The 18,398-nt window shown below is 39.1% G+C and overlaps 1 protein-coding gene across 5 annotated transcripts in view; it reads left to right on the top strand.

Moving 5' to 3' along the window:
- The window catches only part of LOC107039572 (rhotekin), a 47,203-nt gene that overhangs the window by 1,423 nt on the left and 27,382 nt on the right, over positions 1–18,398 (top strand). The window contains exons 1-2 of one of the 5 annotated variants that reach the window (XM_015259267.1): positions 113–177; positions 5,046–5,832. The exons of 1 other annotated variant lie outside the window; for it this stretch is intronic. In XM_015259267.1, the coding sequence (XP_015114753.1) occupies positions 5,164–5,832 (669 nt within the window). In that variant the 5' untranslated portion in view covers positions 113–177; positions 5,046–5,163. Of the gene's footprint in view, positions 1–112; positions 178–521; positions 584–2,950; positions 3,016–5,045; positions 5,833–18,398 lie in introns of those variants that run through there. 3 more of the 5 variants (XM_015259270.1, XM_015259268.1, XM_015259269.1) reach the window with 3 other exon arrangements.

Raw genomic sequence — 18,398 nt, 5'->3', positions numbered from 1 at the left:
CCCCCCCCCCCCCCCACGTGTGTTACCGCTGTCCCTCTCTTTCTCGAGCAACAGCCCTTCTCTCCGATGTACCACGAGTAGGATCGCTTACCGTCATTATCAGTGTTGTTTCATTCGCTGGGAAGTTCGCACGAGTGTTTACAGTGTTATTGTTGTCATTGTTCACTGCAATTTTCGGTAATGACGGATTGTGTTCCTTGGAGAGATTCAATTCAATGGTTCTGAGTGAGCCTGTTTATCGCCGTTGTTTATCAGTTTGTCCCAATTTTTTCCCTGCACTGTTTATTTGGACTGGAATGCTCGAAATTGGGGGATGATGGATTACACAAATCCTCTGATCGAGCTTTAATACTCTCATATGAATACAATACCGATAATATTAGCTTCCAGGGCTTCGTCGATCCAATTACGGAAATACGTAGGGCTACGCCCGTCTAGTTTATATACATTTGATGAATGTGGGATTAGACTTAGTCTCGGATTCAGATTTACTAGTGGAATACGAATATTGAATCGTCCCAGTGAATATTGAATTGTAATCTTCATATTCTATTTAGCAGTGATTTTGAGAAGAAAATCTCGGGTGACTATTTTTGGGGAGAATTTTCCTTATGAAGCGAAAATTTCTAGAAGAATTCATGTGCCAACACCGTAAACGAGGCGTCATTTACATCCTTTGAAAAATTATTGTGCAGCGTCAGAAAAATTAGTTTGCGACACCATAATTTTCCATTTTATTTTATGGAAATAACGGAAAAATTAGAAATTATGATGTTGCACTGTAATTTTCGGTCATTGTCCAGCATCAGAGATTTTATTTTGTAGTACAGAAAAAACACTGTGTGTTCACGAAGATTTGACGGAAGTACAAGATAGTATATTTGTGCACAAGTGGTAAAGTGGACTTTACGCACGCCGCGCGGAAGACAACTGCTTTGCGCACCCTAAACTATTTCGAAAAGTGCCTTTTTCAGGCAAATATCACGAAAGGCAATTTCATCGTTAAATTACCTCGACAACGAGTGGTGCCACGAAAAATCATCACAAGACATTTGTTGTGAGAAATTCAATGCTCTAGAAAAAAATATCTTTGCCTTTTATCCGTCGAATCGGGCATTGTTGAGTAATTCTTCAATAAACGAAAAATCCCGCCACCTTCCCGTGTTTCATCGACCGACAACATGAAAATTTACGGTACAATTAATCTAGTATGCAGTTCCAATGGTAACCTTCTGTACCAGGAATGTTTGTCACGCATGGCGAGCCCTAACAAGGCCTACCACGTGCTCCGCGATGCAGTACGACGCCAGCATACTGTCATTTTCTCACTTTCGAAATATCATAATTGGTATCAATAGGCTTACCTCCTGTGCGTCGCCTCCTTTGAAAAACCATTCCAATTCGGAATGGGGAAAAGAAAAATAAAAAAAAAATGAAAATTTCATGGACAATCTGTGATTAATTTCGATACGAGTGATATCGAACTCGATTTAGGCGAGGACTGATTATGAAATCTTGACATTTAGGTAAAATTCGAGAAAAATCACAAAATTTTTAGTTGAACCTTAATTTCGGAACCAAAATTACTTCAGTTTTAAATTTTCAACCGAATTTTCATGACTTCTCTCTATTTTTACAAAGTCATTGAAGTGGAATACACGGAGAGAAATTTTTCATAAAAATTATCCTACCGTTCTACAAAAGTGTATCATGAGTCATCGTTTCCTCATTTCTATCCCGAAATTTAGTAAAAATTAATATATGATGATCAAATTTTATCCTGATAAAAATAAAAATAACTGCGCCGGTAGAGTAAAAATTACCGTAACGGTAGGGTAAAATTTATTATGCGTTAAAATAGGTCATCAATTATTTCATCATTTTTCAAATTTCTAGGAAGATGAGTAAACATTAATTATTTTAAGCTGCAACTTCCCTAAATTTTAATAATATAATGATTGATCCCGACTCCTGCTGGTATATCCCTGAAAATTAAAGCTTTTTCTCAGAAAAAAAACTGACTAGAATGGCCCTGATCATCACACAGTGATTTTTATCACTTAAATTTGGTGATGATGCCTCCGAAAACTGGTGACAAAATCGCAGAATTTCAGAATTTGACAATCGCGAAGCCCGACTGCCTAATAAATTGAGGATAATCCCTGGCGATCACCAACTTGTTTCCGAAAACCAAAGCTCTTTCTCGTGTATCAAGTGGAATCCTTCGACTTGATTCAGGAAGTTTATTTGTTTTCCGAACGATTATCCAGATTTCAAGTGCGCGACACGTTCCTTTGAAAACAAAATGCATTATGTTTACACATCGCCCGGGACTGCCGTATTTCGAAACCTGACGTCATCCCTCCAAATATTTTGATCGGTACGATACTTCCCACTGATCAATCACCGTATGCATTCCGGTAACTCATTGACTTGGTTCAGTGGAAATGACAGCTCTCGGCAACTGGAACACCTTGGTAACGGTATTACCACTGGACCAGGTTCATCTCGTTTATCTCCGCTCATTGGCAGTCATTAAAAGTACAAAAAAAATTTACCATCCGTTATCACCTTATCGCGCTCAGCCATTAAAAAAAAATCGTGACCGGAATTCATTAAAAAATTACCAGTAAACTTTTTCTACTTCTCAATTTCTTTTGCACCACCATTTACTCCTTCTAACTGGTCGATTGTCAATTTTCAACTATACCCATATCCGTTAAAATTGTGAAAGAAAGTCTTGAGCCATCCGCGATTGGTATTCAACGGTGAACTGGGTTAACAGGGCCTTTTCTCCGGCGACTTCAGAGCATTTAGGAGTCACGCCGGGGGTCAAGAATCTTAAATGCAGCTGTTGAGATGAGCTTTTCACGAATAATTCTCACGGACGTAAAATTTCTTTCTTAAACTCCGATAAAGTATTACTGAGGAGGAGAGTTGAAAATAATGTTGGGAATTGAAGGAGAGGAATTGGAGAGGTTATTGGCGCTGAGAGGACTCATTGAAGATTTTTCGGTGAGAATTATTTTTTTGCTACAGTGAGTTTTGCCGTTAAAGCGCTCATTTATTTCTGGAAATTTGGACAAAAATGGCAAAAGTGTGGAGGGAAATGAATTCAGTGAAAAAGTTCGCTTGTGGAGGATATTTTACGATTAGTTCAGTAAAAAAAACACATCTATGGAGGCCGATAAAACAAAACTCAGACATCTCACCCAAATTTTCATCTAGATTATCTCTATAGCGCACGATTTTAGGCGAACTCACCAAAAGTCCTCTTTACACTTAAGAAAATTTCCCAAAAACAACCCTTCCCATTTCTCGGACAATCCGCTGTGACAGTCAACTCTCGAGATAAGCTCTCCCCGATTAATTCTCACAGACACATTTTTCCCCTAACTCTGATAAAGTATTACTGAGAAGGAGAGTTAAAAACACTGTTGAAAAAAAAACCAGAGAAAATACATAAAAGTTATCCTAGCATTTCATGCTCGTGATATGAGAAAAAGTGGATCCATTACGCACTCATGTGGAGTACGATACGTTGCGAGAGCTCAGCGCAAAGAGTGAAAAAAAAAAACACCACAAAAAGCCGAGAGAAATGGAAAAAAAAAGTTGCACAATTCTACGCACCCACGATCATTGTCTGTACTTTTTTTTTATTTTCATTTACTAGAGCGACGGAGAGTAGAGTCGCACGGTGTTTATTGTGCCATAACATACGCATCTCTGTAATCTCAAAAAGTCGTTTGTTTGTATTTTCATGCCGCTAGTTATTCATGCATGAATATTGTCCTCCACCTACACGCAGAAAAAAATAGGAGAAAAATTACTAAACACGTCAAGTAATCGTCGAGTGGAATTTATTTTTGGGTCTTTTTTACTTTACATCGGAGAGAAAAGTGCAAGATGAATAGTGAATTTTCCTCCGCTGGCTCGGAAAAATTGACTAAACGTGAGGGTAATTTAAGCTGTAAAATTTACCCTCCATCTCATTTTTCCCAGTGAACGTGAATAATTGCTCAATATTGCGTCATCATTCACGTACGTGTAGGAATTTTTCTTTAACGGAGAATGATTTTCTAACAAACGCGGTATTGTACACTGAGAAACAAAATTAGTTTTGCCGAAAAATGATGTTCCCCTGAGGAGATCTTTAGTCTCAATTTAAGCCTTCTGAAAGTCTCAAGTTGAGACTTAAAGTTTTCAAGTTAAGACTTTCCCGAAAAAAATATTTTTTATTAAATTAGCATTTCGCTACCCAATTACCTTCCGTGCAGTAAAATTTTCGTGATGTTATACATAATTTTTATCCAACTTTTCCCTCCGTGTACTCTTTCCATCCCCCCCGTTTCGTTCAATTGATCTCTCCCGGAGCGAAATCTCACGTTATTTTTCACTCCAGCCTACTGCCATTCACAAGTTACCATCATCGGTCTAACGTACATATTAATATTCCTCCCAATGTATTAAACCCTGAAGGTCATTCACGTGTAACACCAATAGCCTCAGCAGATTGTTTCACATATCTCGGCGAGGAATGCATTTAATTCAGAATTAATTGCATACACCGAGCTTGTCTCAATGATGCAACCAATTTGTTATGAAGTGAACTGATTGTACAGTGTAGACTCAGTACACGGTGAGTTCTGATCCGACGAGCCTTTTTCCATCGATAATTGAGTATCAGCACTTGGTTGAGTGCATGATTTACGTGATCCAGATGAATCAAGCCCGATTCGTCTGGTTAATCATTGAATTATCTCGGCAACGCATCACTTTGCGAGAAAATACGAAAAGACATCTTTTACAGAGAACTTCCTCAACTACAAAAAAGTCTTTTGGTGTTTTCCCCTTGGACCACTCGTTCCGGAGGTAATCACCAAGACAACAAAAATCCCATATCTGATACGAATGCTCGTTATTTCCGATTTATCTCAAGAACGATTGATCTCACAAGAAATCATCATAGGACTTTTCTGCAGCCGATGAAATACCCTAAAAAAAAGTTCCTCTGACGTACTTCATTAAAACCCGTCGTTCCCCAGATAATCACCTGATTAGCTAAGATCATTAACAGAAGTGAGTGTACATGGTGCCTCCCAACTCATTTCACCTCCCCTGCACATCGATAAATCCGCGTATCCACACCTCTCCGGCCAAAAGATGCACAAGATAAGACTGTACGTGGTACCAGAGCATGAGGAGACAACTGAGAATGATGATCCCGATGATATTGATCCACCACCCATGATCCTACACCGTAGAAATTCACGGCGTCCTGGTGCTGTGCGTGTTAACGTGATTCAAAAAAGTGCCTCGAGTGAAACTAATGATCCCGATAGAAGCCACCTCAAAGGACTAGACGTCATAAAACAGGATCTCCTGAAGATGAATAAACGAAACATAACTAATCATGCATCAGCCAAAGTGCCATTACGTGCCACCTCTTTATCAAATGGTCGAGTACTTGCATCACCCCGTATCAAGAAGATCGCCCACGATCTCCAGGAGAAAATGCTCCAGAGTTCTAGCTATCGAACACGTAAAACCGAGAATCATCGCAAAAGTGGTCACGATGGATCAAAAGTGGTGGTAAAAAATTCACGAATTGAAAGGAACACCAATGGTATATCAAATGCCGGAAATAAAAGAACAGCTAGAGAGTGTCCAAGGAGCTACTGTCGAAAGGATCAGTATCAAACTGGAGATTCGCCAAAAATTGTTCGAGTCAAAGACGAAGTAGACGGAATGGAAAATAGAGAGGGGGTTGAGAATTCCAACGACGCCAACTTGGCTGTACTCGGTAGAAACAACAAGCTCAACGGATACAGGGTGAGTATCTTTTTAACAGTCGAATGAACTGAATATATGTATGAATTTATTCGTTGCTGAATGAATGTCAGATATATCACTCGCCTTTTTTTTCGGCTATTGTTCATTGAATTAAGCGGCATTACGGAGGCTTTAACATTCTATTTGCATGATTAAGCCACTCCCAATCACGAGTTGCACCTGGGATATGTGAGGAAATTTACAATGTTGTATTTCATTGGGCAATACAATAATTTCTGGTCACCTGTTCTTTCAAAATATGAGGTATTTCGGCTAGTTTACGAGTACTTTTGTTGGAGTGGTAAAAGTTAACAGAATCCTTGGTAGGAAAGTGGCTAGAAATGAAAGTGTTTCAATGGCCAATAAAATATTCCAGAACAAGAGCTGGAGAGTAACTGTTAATGTCGACATCTGAGTGTAGTAATGATAAGTATTCTACCCCTTCCACCTGATTAGAGTAATTTTTTGTAACGATTATGCGGAGTTGTGAGCACGTGTGGGGAATATCAGATGTTACCTCATGTAGACGGTAGTTTGGCACGCGAGGAACCGATAGTGCATACACCATCGTCACCATATACTGTTTCATGGGTGAAGAGGACGCGAGTTTCCCTTCTCCGATAATTGACGATGAAGAAACCTCTAGTGCGACATGGTTGATCCTTCGGTATAACCCCCAGGGTAAATACGGTGTGGCATTATGCGGTTGATTACGAAATGAAATGTCAACTGTACCAATGTACATACCAAACAAACAGGTATCTTCGGAAGTGTGCCGAGTGGAATGAACATGCGTAGATGGCAGATTAAATAATGGATGGATAGGGTATGCCAGATTATCATCCGCGTCGGAGGAGATGTTTGAATATTTAAATTGAGATATCTTCCGCTGACGAATCATATCGAGATGGGTTTATTTCACGGGGTAAATATCTCTGAGCTGAATCAATGAGTCACTAACAGGGTTGTCTAGACTGAGACTTCTCCACACCTTTGACAATCGAAGCAAGTTATTCATGAATTTTATTTCATTTTTTTACACATTCCTCTGCAAGATGTTAGTCGTGAAATTACCAAGTCCCTCGAAGATACGTTCCAGAAAGCTCATCAATAATTCGCAATTCTCATCAATTTGCCATCCATCGCTAATAATTCTCGACTGTTTGAAATAGTCACCGTGTATTCTCCTCTCCGCCACACAAACGAGCTTTACAGAAAATATTAATTTCACCCGTGCTGACTTGGCCTATAAACTCTCATTGCAATATTACTCTCACCCTCTCCACCTCCAATATCAGCGTTAAATTCTTCAATACCATATTTCATGATAATTGCTGATTCTCCAGCATCCAGAGACGACAGACACTCATGCATCCCAGGGTAATATAACAGAATCGATTTCAATCTTGAAGCACCACTCACCCATTGTAATTATACGGCCCGTACCGAGAGATCGTAAATGCGTTTGTGTTCCAGGGCACAACTCGTACGTTTGATCTCGCCACTCGTCTGTAATTAGAGCATCATCGATCGTGCGAGGGGGGGGGGGAGGGCAATTATCAACGGTGCGCCATAGTTAACTCGATTGGGTCCTCACTTTTGATCATTGAAAATTCCACAATAAAGTGGTTTTCATTTCATTAGTGGTCTCCTTCAAAGAATCAATAAATTTCCCCTGAATTCGTTGATGGCTCTCCTGATTTTTTAAATGACGAGCATCATCTGACTATTATATTCATCATGATTATCACGATCAATCCGGAAATATGCAGCAGAACGAGAAACAGTTTGATAGAAGCGTTCGTCTGGAATACCCAGCTCGCCACATTGTTCCCCGTAATGTACAATTTTGTGTATATTGCCCACGGAAACTCGTTATGCGTCGGCACCTGTGGTCAAAGAGACTTCCGTGACCACCGGAATGTTTCGACGCAGCATTACAAGCAGTGGCGTAATAGCGTGCGTGTTATAAAGTCAAAATTAAAGGTGAAAAAAATTCATATCCGCGATAGGAGGGGGTACATCCAGAAAATTGCCAAAAAAGAATTTGTTTGGTTCGAATAATTGTTCTGCTTTCGACAGCAACGAAATATTTGTAGTGCTATAAATGACATTTTTTGCGGCTACAGAGAATGCAATTTTTTTTGAACTATTAAATCTATTTTTGCAACAAAAATTTTTCATTCCGGCGCACTCTCTGCACGTTTAACACAAAAAAATCCTTTTTTGATGATTAAAAAAAACTAGTTTCTTGGCACAAATAAGACTTGTTTGAGAACTTTGTCGTTTTTCTCTCAGTGTAATGATTTTTTTATTTGAAATTTTCCACTTGTTTCAGGAAAAAGGACTTCATTAGATTAAACAAACAATTTATTCATTTCAAATAAATAGTTTTCTTATTTTAAGAAAATCACATTTTCATGTATTTTGCGAACCAATTTCGAAAGTGTGTTTCAACAATATTCGTGGGCTGCGTGAAAAAAGGTCGTATGAACCTACTCCAGGAATCGTGAAATCTGAATCATTCTGATCTAATTTTTAATATAAGAAAATTATTTATTTGGTATAAATAAGGAAATTATTTGGATCAAAAAACGATTTATCAATAGTACAAAAACCATTTATTTAACATAAACAAAATTTCGAACGACATTTTTCATTTAATTTGAAAAAAAAATTATTTGATACTGTTTGAATAAACTTATTCACTCGATTCAAATAAATAATTTTTCTGGGTGCAGTTATGCGCACCTCTGCGCTTCACCGTTGTCTCCCCCATGTCTGCTTTGGCGTTGAGTATTTTTTAAAAATTGCTGGAAGAAGCAGACAGCATCCAAAGTGAAGTTTACATATACCTGGAGGCAATGAAGAAGAAAGCACCGACGACCGGTTTCTCGTTGAGAGTGAAAATCCTTCGGCTTCGGCTTCGGTCACAAGACCTTGGGATTGGACATGTTGGGTGTTGTGTAAGGATGTTGGCAATTACGTTTGGTTATTGGTTGTTTTCAATATCAAAACACAACTGGAAGTGTATAATTTTCCATTCGAAATTCTTCGATATCCGTTGGAATTGACCAGGTACTGACAGTCGCCGTTGCGGAGACAATCCGAGAGAAACGGCTGATCATTCTGAATTATACAATTGCGGTAGATAAATTCCCGAGTCGCCGGCAAATCGCTCGCCCGACCACTTTCCACTCTTTATATCTTGTTTTACACGTATAAATTTTCTTCCATTATTCACGGAATTCCATTAGATCACCTAGTGGTTGTTAGTAATCTCGGTTGCACCTGTGTCTGCAGCCGTTCTGTGTACTCGATTGAATTCTCAATCGATTTTGGGTTAATGGACTTGGTGCTTCATTGAGTCAGCACGTTGAGCATAATTGCTCGCCCACCCCGTAATTATACTATTTTCGTGGGAAAAATGAGGATGAGGAGGAATTGAATTTGTGGGGTTGTGATGACACTAATGGATTTTCTAGGATTTGTCACCCATGCAATAACTACCTACGCGATGTTCTCGGAACATTGGCGAATGTCTACTTCTATTTTTCCTTTGTCTCGATGTTGTGAATGATATTGTGCAATTTTTGATCACTCATTAATTTTCATTATTGTTGACTAGTGGCCAACATTAAATGTACAGAGGCATGCATCAGAAGTTTCTGGTTTTCAATCGAATCAGCAAAAAATCTGGGAAATTTTCACTCATTTTTATTCGACTTGATTCAAGTCGAGATTTACTTGAATAACGAAATTATCCTCTAGATGTGCCGGAGTTTAATTGGAAATAAGTTCATTCCCACTGAATGAAGATGCATCCCAGCATACCAATTAAATATATTATTATCACATTATAACCAGTTGAACAAGTCTTCCTTTCCTCAATTTGGAAAATGCATTTATTCTTATTGAGACCATTGCCCCCACGCGCGCTAACCCCTCGGTTTCTCTCCAGTAATAGTCTTTCTCCAAAAGAAATCCCATAATTTTATAGAGCACACTGAATACCCCAACTGCATACGCCTTACATTTTAACTCGGAAATCAGTTCTAACCCACGAAAGAAGTTGGGTCACCAGTATTCAAGTGAAAAAAATAAATAAACCCGCGGATTTTCTCTCGTTTGCATGCCAATGTCCGATTCGCCATTTGCCCATCGAGTGCCAATTCTCCGCCTCGAGTCCTGCATTTCCCCAGGTGCAATTGGAAATCTGCAGTCATATCGTATACTTCGGTAGATCTTACACTCAACAGAGGAACAAGAAGAAGGCCGATGCGATCGTGTCCGGGGATTCAAGTAGTCGAGCTAAAGTTATTCCTCCCCTCCCCCAAATCATCAGAAGCTTTTATAATTTTCCTGAAGACGAGGATAATTTGTCGATGACAAGAATGTTTTTTCCGAATTCAACTGTAGTCGAATCAATTCGATAGTTTTCCAGTCCCAAATCCAAAATAAAACTCTCGATTATCCCCTGAATTAATGTAGATTAGGGTTTGCCATTTTGAGGAGCTGCACTGAGTGGCAATTTGAAAACCACAGTCAACAATTCAAATGTGCAGTTGTGTTGGTAATGATATCAGGGCCCAGTAGCAGTTTGGCCTGGGTTACGATAAGGATAACGGCCCGCGTCAAAGCGTAAACCCGCAAACCTACTTCTGTCGACACTAGCCTCACTTTGGACTCCACATGTACGTGGACTTGATGACCGTCTACCATCTAAACACCACTAGGCAAATGTGATTGTAACCCAGAAATACCGGAATACTGGAAGCAACGGAAGAGCGTTACGATTCAGTGAAGATACCACCATCTTCGTGCTTTTATTACAGCGTTATAACGCACCTCCGAGGGTCTGAGTAATTATCGGGAAATTATATTAGCCGTAAAACTTGGCCCGGTGTATCATCTCTCAGGTTGGTAAACGATCGGTGAGAACAAAATGAAATTCGAATGAGGAAAAAACACGGAGAAAAATTTCACTGGCAATTTTAACTACAAGGGAATTGCCAAAGAAATTATATTCACAGTAACAGTGAACTTTGTAGATTAAACTAGGATTCATCGTTCGATTTACTGTGTCAAATAGCGTTATCGACAGTGTTTATTTATTTATTTATTTTTTTTTTCATTTATTTTTTGTCGCATCGACAACGAGGTCATTAGCGACAATTCACAAAAGAAAGAAAAAATAAATTACAACATAATGAAATATGAATAGATAAAAGAGAGAAAAGAAAAAAAAATGAATAAATATGTGAATGATTATATATTCGTGGTCATAAAGTGGCTGCGTTAAATGGGAAATATTATTTACAGACAGTGTTTATTGTTACCGTAACTATTATTTTTTGGCAATTCACTTGTAGTTGAAATTACCATTGAAATTTCTCTCGGTGTATTGGACCCAAAAGAAAATTAATTCTCACCAGTACACACCGGTACTTGGGGGAAGTTCACTTTTCAAAAACTCTAAAAATACTTGTCCCAAGTACATTTTGTGTCCTTGGGTGAAGCACCACATCTGCCGATTGAGTAGAAATGGTGCCGGGAGGAAGTAATATCAATACTTACTGTCAGTACTTTTAGTACTTTTCACAGGGTACTTTTCCCTTGGTACTGGGTACAAGTATTTTTTCTACTCATGAAAAGTAATTTTTCTTTGGGTGTGAACCAGTGTCTCCTGGTTTATGAGCTCGTAAGCCTGGTTAATTTCATTGTTTCTTCGGGAATTGTTCTTGCGGAGTTACATTCGATTGTCAATTTTTTCTTGGAACAAGGGTAATTGGGAATTGTGCGGAATGAACCCTCGGAGATAGGAGTATAATGCAGAAACCGGTCAATGAGCAAAGTTTTCTTGTGGAAAGGGATTATGTGGGTGTTACGAGGTACCGAGGCATCTCGCTATTGTCTCGCTGAGTCACTTTAGATATTGGTTTTCGAAGACTGCGAGGAGCCATTATACAGTGGTGGAAAATGTCACTTTGAATTTCACATAAACGTTTCGGGGAAATTTGATGGAAGATACGGTGGTACCTGAAATAAGAGGCTTCGAGTACGTTTTGTTGGGAATTAATCATGGATAATGGAAATTTAATTGAATTTTAAATTTCATTCTGACGTTATACGGTAGAACGTGGAATGGATTAATGAAAGTTATGGACGGGGAAAAAGTTTTGCAGATAAATTACCAGACGTGTCAAGTATTCGTGGAGCGGAATTCATTTCTAGGCTTTAATTGTAGCTTCATAAAATTTAAGGACTCGACACTTGAAATTGAAAATAAAGATTCAAGTGGATTTTCCCACTTGACTCGAGTCGATTTATTTTCCTCGGAATATCTCAATTTCCCGTTGAGTAAGAAACTTCATTGTACTTTAAACAACGTTTCTTCTTTCGCAGAAAGACAATTACCAGCGAAACCTAGTCCTTATTCCAATCAACGAAATGAATTTTTCGATCCAAAGAAAGCACTCAATTTCCACTCACAAATAAACCCACGAAATCAGGTTTATGAATGACAAATGTCAGTAATGAAAAGCTAGAAATTCTGATACACAGCCGGACTCATTAGCCCGTAATTACAATGAATATTTCCTATAATGACGTAAGTAGAACCGAGAAAGTTTAATTGTGAAAAGAGAGAAGATTCACTGTCTTGTGTCGCAGTAACAAATACGTCAATCATCCTGGGGACATTCTTGTTAGCTCTCATTTTAATCACTCCCTCGGGTGCCGAAGGTATTTCCACTCTCGCAACTCTAACTCTCCTGCGTCCTTCTCCCTCAGACACAAGGAAGATTAGAATCGAAAGTTACAGAGGGTTCATTGGCTCGACTGAATTCTCAAGTATTCGAGGAGAAAATTTCTACACTTGATCACAGTTGAACCATTCAACTGGTTGGATTACCATTTCTTCGATCTTCCGGCTGTTGAGAACTGGAATCACATCCGTAAACACTGGATTTCCGCTTTGCCTTATCTGCTTCCCGTCGACCAACGGTCAACCAACGGGTCTGCTAATTCGAGAATTGATTTGCATCCTTAATTACGTGGACATTGATGGTTGAACTATAATAGACGCTGAGAATGGTGTATCTACGATATACTGTATAGTCAGCGTAATGCAATCCCATTACGGAGAATGATGTTTCGGGAAGAGCTGGAGCGGTGAAAATTTTCGGTTTAAATTCCCTGGGGGGTGAACAGTCTAATTAGGGAATATTCAAGGCCCTGCGGAGGGTCAGGCAGTGCTTTGAAAATGAGCTGTTGTTTGAAAAAATATATTTAAAAAACTCGACTAATGATGTGTTCACCTTAGCTAGACGAGCGTGGGATTTACCTCATATTTTTGAATTTTCAATAAGTTGTAATTCCGCGTACCTGATTTGCGAGTTTGGAAATTCTCATTTTCGTGAGAAGACCCGGTAAATCGCGATTCCACCCTCGCTTCCCTCGGTTTGATCGCGGTTTACGGGCCTTCTGACGAAAAATTGCATTCATCACGTCCAAAAGTATTTTCTGACGAATGTGATTATAGTCGTGATTATATTCGTCAGAAAATACTTTGTGGACCTTGTGATGAAAATAACTATTTCATCCTGTTTAAAAATTCGAAATTCCATTAAGTTCTCGGCCTCAACGCTCGGAGTGCTTCCAAACCTGTCGAAAATTTTTCAATAATTTCGTTGCATACCAACAAGAGGCAGAAGTTGTGCATTTTATTGCAAAATTTCACGACTCCCATTAAAAATTGCTTTAAAAAAAATTAGAAATAGCCCATAAATTAGTAGAAAGTCAATCTCCGCAAATTGCCCATCGGAATGAGATTAGCAAAAGAAAGTTCAACTGATCGTAGTCACCCCTCACAACAGAAATCTGTCTTATCGATTTATTAACGTGGATCCGCTCCACCAGGTCGTGCCACCATTCAACGAGCCCCTATTGACTCAGCAAAGTCCTCTACAATGGTTATTACCGATAAAGTAGGGCACACCAGGGCACTTGAACGATTCCATCCTCATAAATCTCCAAATGCATTTTTTACGATTTTCCTAAGACTCCAATCCTTCATTTTTATATGTTAACATCAATGTTTGACACTCGACAGCATTTTTATGAGCAAGTGAAACACTGACACATGCAGTGCCCCGCGGGGCTCTCTTGAAAGCGCCAGACACCACTTGAGACACTCGTCAATTTCACGACTTTACACCGTTTTTCGTTGCGCCCTTTTTTTAGAAAATAAATAGTACGTCATCACTTGTGGTTGTAACACTGCTTTCTGCATTCATCGTTCGACCATTTTTCCGCGTTCGCTCTGTTTTCAGGAAAGAGAAAATCCATTCAATTCTCTCTTGATGTCTGTCCCCTACTGCATAATACTTGAAAGTTCCGACGTGTAATAGTCTGGGATCAAAAGAAGACTAGACATCTGTTCTGTTCCCAGGGAAAAATGAGTTTTGAACATCTCACTCGTGTTTTCATTTTCCCAGTCATATTTTTATTCGAGAGTCGTTGATTGCTGGGGGAATAAGGAAATGGTGGATAGGGGTAATTGTCATTTGTTGATTTCTGTTCCATTGACGTGGGTTTGAGAATGTAACCAGTGATATGGAAATTCTTATTACGAGGGATCCTTCGAAATTCCGGAGGAAGACTCGCGGAAAATTTGCCTGGCTACGTAGCCGACTGTAAAGGGTGTGGGGAGACTATGATATCAAAGTATCTTGGGAATTTTTTGACCCCTTTTATTTGTTGATACTGAGTTGAGATTTATTTCTGCGTTTGGGTTGGGGGGAGATACATTGCCTCAGAAGTAATGTTTCTCAATGGACATAGAAAAATTTCCAGATTTTCCATCTGTAGCAATTTTGAGGAAATAATTGGAAAAACCCAAGAAATTGAGATTTTTAAAAATCCTCATTTAGCTATATTTATGCATATGTTCTGCCTAAATTATGTAAAGCGAATTTTTTGTTTTTTTAAATTTAAGTCAATCGATTGAAAATTGAGTCGTGAGGACACTTGAATATTCCACTTCTCCGAAGCCTCTCACTAATTAATAGCAAAAAATCAGAACCTAATTTTTTCTGTTTTTTTAACTTTAAAACTGACGTAGTGAACGATAGATAAAGTTCTCCGCGATTTTTGAATATTTCACCAGTGAATGCCCGTGACATAATAAAATAAATGCGAATAAAAAATTGAAGAACATCACATTAGACGAATAAAATGTAGCTGAAGGGTATCATTAAACGAATATAAATAAGACCACTAGTAATCAGACGAACAGGCCCTACCGGAATTGATGTGTAAATATTAATAGAAGTTCCGTCCCATGTAAGCAATCAGTGGTCAGTGCTAATTCAACATGTTGACTCGGAAAAATTCTCAAAATCCCCTCGACCATTACCTTTTAGGAAAAACAATCAGGAACTCCTAGCAAACTCCTACCGGACGTCTACTTCCGTATTGATTGCGTGCCGACCGCAGAAGTTTGATAAGAGCACGACCCGCGTCGAATTTTCTCCGGTTGATTTACTCTCCAAAGCCTCATAAACCGGAACCCAATGTTATTCTTCACCTTGCCATGTTTATCCTCACCAATCGATGAATCGCGTGGGCGATACCTCGTAAACGTCTCCATGTTTTTCTATCCTTGGGGTAAAATTAGGTTCCACCGGAATGATGATCAAAGCGCAAAACTTTCCACTTTGCAGTTAACTCTGACTCTGACCAAAAGTTATTCGGCTTAGTTGCTTTTCATTTCAAAATGGCCCTCCCCGAAAGCTCCACCCAAGTGCGAAATTTCGATAAAATGACGACTTTTTTTCTAGGGGAGGGTGGGGCAAAACGGCCCCCCTTCAATTGTCAATAACTTGTGAATGACATTGTGAAAATTCCCAGTTTCAACTTCATTTTGAAGATAATTTTTCATTCTTCAAAACGAGCTCTAACTCATCCCAATCGGATTATTGAATCGGAAAATATTGACGATTGAAGGGGGGCCGTTTTTAAAATATTTTTAATATTTTTTTTTCCGGATTTCTCATAAGAGCCCGTGTTAAAATGCATTTTTTATAAAAATTCCTGTATTTCACCCATTCTCCTTGGCTATCTGGGATTTTCCACACGGGTTGTGACACAATCAAAGAATTCATTTTAAAAAATCAATTTTTTTACTTTTCTTCGACCTCCCCCGACTACGCCATAAATACCTTAAAACTAAAATACCTGAAAACTAAAACGTTTTCTCCTGAGTGAAAGTTCCGTCCTATCATTGATCTTTACGAGAGTCACTTCAAAGGGTCACAAATCACCCAACGAATCATTCAAAGGACGCAGCCTTATCATGACTGAGAGCCAACTCCACTGCACCTCAAGCTTCCATTTGAATATTCATGACAAACCAGGAAAAAAATCCCAGATGTTGCTACTCATCCCTCGCACCCCAGTAAGACAAAAAAAACGTCATAAAATTTTCAAAACCTCTTACGGAAGTCTCCCTCAGGAGTATATCCGGCGACGAGGTGGAACGTATTTCAAGGCCAGCCGGGACAATTTCACCCTAAGTACATCCTGTGTCGAGGATAGCATCCTGTCTGCTGCACAGAAAGTCGTAACCCGCACGTTTTCCGACTTGAAAGTTTAGCCCCCCCCCCGAAGACTCCAATTAAACCCCTGACCAACTGGCGAAGCATAACTCGCGACCTCTTGGTTTAATTGAGAACGAGATTAAGTTGTTGAGGCAGTCTCCAACATACTGATAGGGCTGACATAATTACAATAAATTGAATGTCCAATGAGTGAATTATTGTCGCAAGCTGCGAGAAAGAGTGAGGGATGATAAGATTATTTTGACGTATCGAGAAATTATGGGGCTAGTACATCCAATCGAGGGTCTCCAATGTACCATTGTTACCCTTCTTTTATCGTATTGAGGCTGCGGGGGCTACTATCGATGTATACTTTACGCCTCATTATTGAGCTTCGAGTCGTAATCTTTTATGACCTTTGTGTGTTTCGACAAAAGCAACTGTTCTCTCTCCATACAAATTGCCGGGCTCATACATTCGCGTGGCAGATTCTCTCACGATCGTGAAACTCGTTCCCAACTTCCCCTTTGTTGTATTGTCGGGGAAGTTGGGGGTTGAGCGTATGCATTTTGTAAAGAGTTGGGAGACTTAATTTTAGAAATGTATATTTTGGGATCAATGGGTGGAGCAGGTTATTTTTGAAATAATCTCGGGCGGGGGGGATCAAAGGACACTTTCCAATTTGGGTTTTGCGAGTAATTTTTCCAATCATTTTTCGAGAAAAACCCAGAAAATAATTGGAAAATCACTAGTTCTGAAGATTATGATCGTCTTCAATGATTTATAAACAATTTAGTTTCTACCCTGACAATTATTTTTCTGAAATCATGAAAAATCTGATTATACAAGGTTTCCGAAAATTCAACTAATTTTTAAAATGTAATAGTCTACGAAAAAAAAATTTGACATATTCCAAAATAATTTATGCAATATTGAATTGTTTTACACGATGATGAAAATCCATTGAAATCATCCAACCTAACGAAAATTCATCGTTCACACGATATCGGGACTAGAGAATGCAAAGAATTTTTAATCAACCCAGCGATTGAAAATTTAATTTAATAAATAACGAATATGGAATAGTTGAAAATCACCGAATTGAACGGAATTTTGTTCACGGAAAGGTAGAAATACTAAATTGATTCTCACTACAGTGAACAATTGGTCTCTCAATCCACCAACTCCACACTCGCCGATCTGAATTATTAGATTTTTCAATCTGCTTAATATCCGGCGAGAACCACTGACGAGTGAGTGTAATATCTGATATTCCCTCTCCTCGCTGTTCCGCCCGCACGTGCACTTCCAGAAATCACCCCTCCCCGGTTTTCATCTACTCACGTCTGCACTTTCATCCGGTTTAGTTGTGAATCAATACTTCTAATAGATACTTCACTGCACTCCACTTTAATTGTTCTCTTGTATTCAGAAATTAATCGAAAAAATTACGGATGAGAAAAATGGGAAATGAAAACATTTTAGGCAGTATCTATTCGCACGCGCTACGATAAAATTGATCCTGAATTCACGGTAGATTCTCATTCAATTAAAAAGCAGAGATGTGAATATTTTTTGGGCTCAAATGAAAGAGCGGCTCGAGAAATGGCGTGCTAGGGCCTCTAAACATGACATATGTCTCTGAAGATGATGTCTGTTTTCAATTGAAAAGCAGAGTTGTGACATTGTCTAGGAGGACAATGGGGTCTAGGAGTATGTATAGAACATTGGCGTCTAGGAGTCTCCCCTGGTTCCAAACCATCTTTAGAGGTCCTAGCACACCATTTTTCGACCCGCTCTTTCGTTTGAGCCCAAAAAAACATTCATATCTTGTCTGACATCTCTGCTACAAACTCGGGCCTACAACTCGGGCCTTCAATAAAAGGCCCGAGTTGTAGGCCCGAGTTTGTAGCAGCGATGTCAGATAAGATATGAATGTTTTTTTGGGCTCAAATGAAAGAGCGG

This window comes from Diachasma alloeum, unplaced genomic scaffold (genome assembly GCF_001412515.2).
Source record: "Diachasma alloeum isolate Michigan unplaced genomic scaffold, Dall2.0 Dall_scaffold_00301, whole genome shotgun sequence".
Classification (NCBI taxonomy): domain Eukaryota; kingdom Metazoa; phylum Arthropoda; class Insecta; order Hymenoptera; family Braconidae; genus Diachasma; species Diachasma alloeum.
Note: the sequence above shows the minus strand (reverse complement) of the source record. Positions and strands in the feature narration are given on the sequence as shown.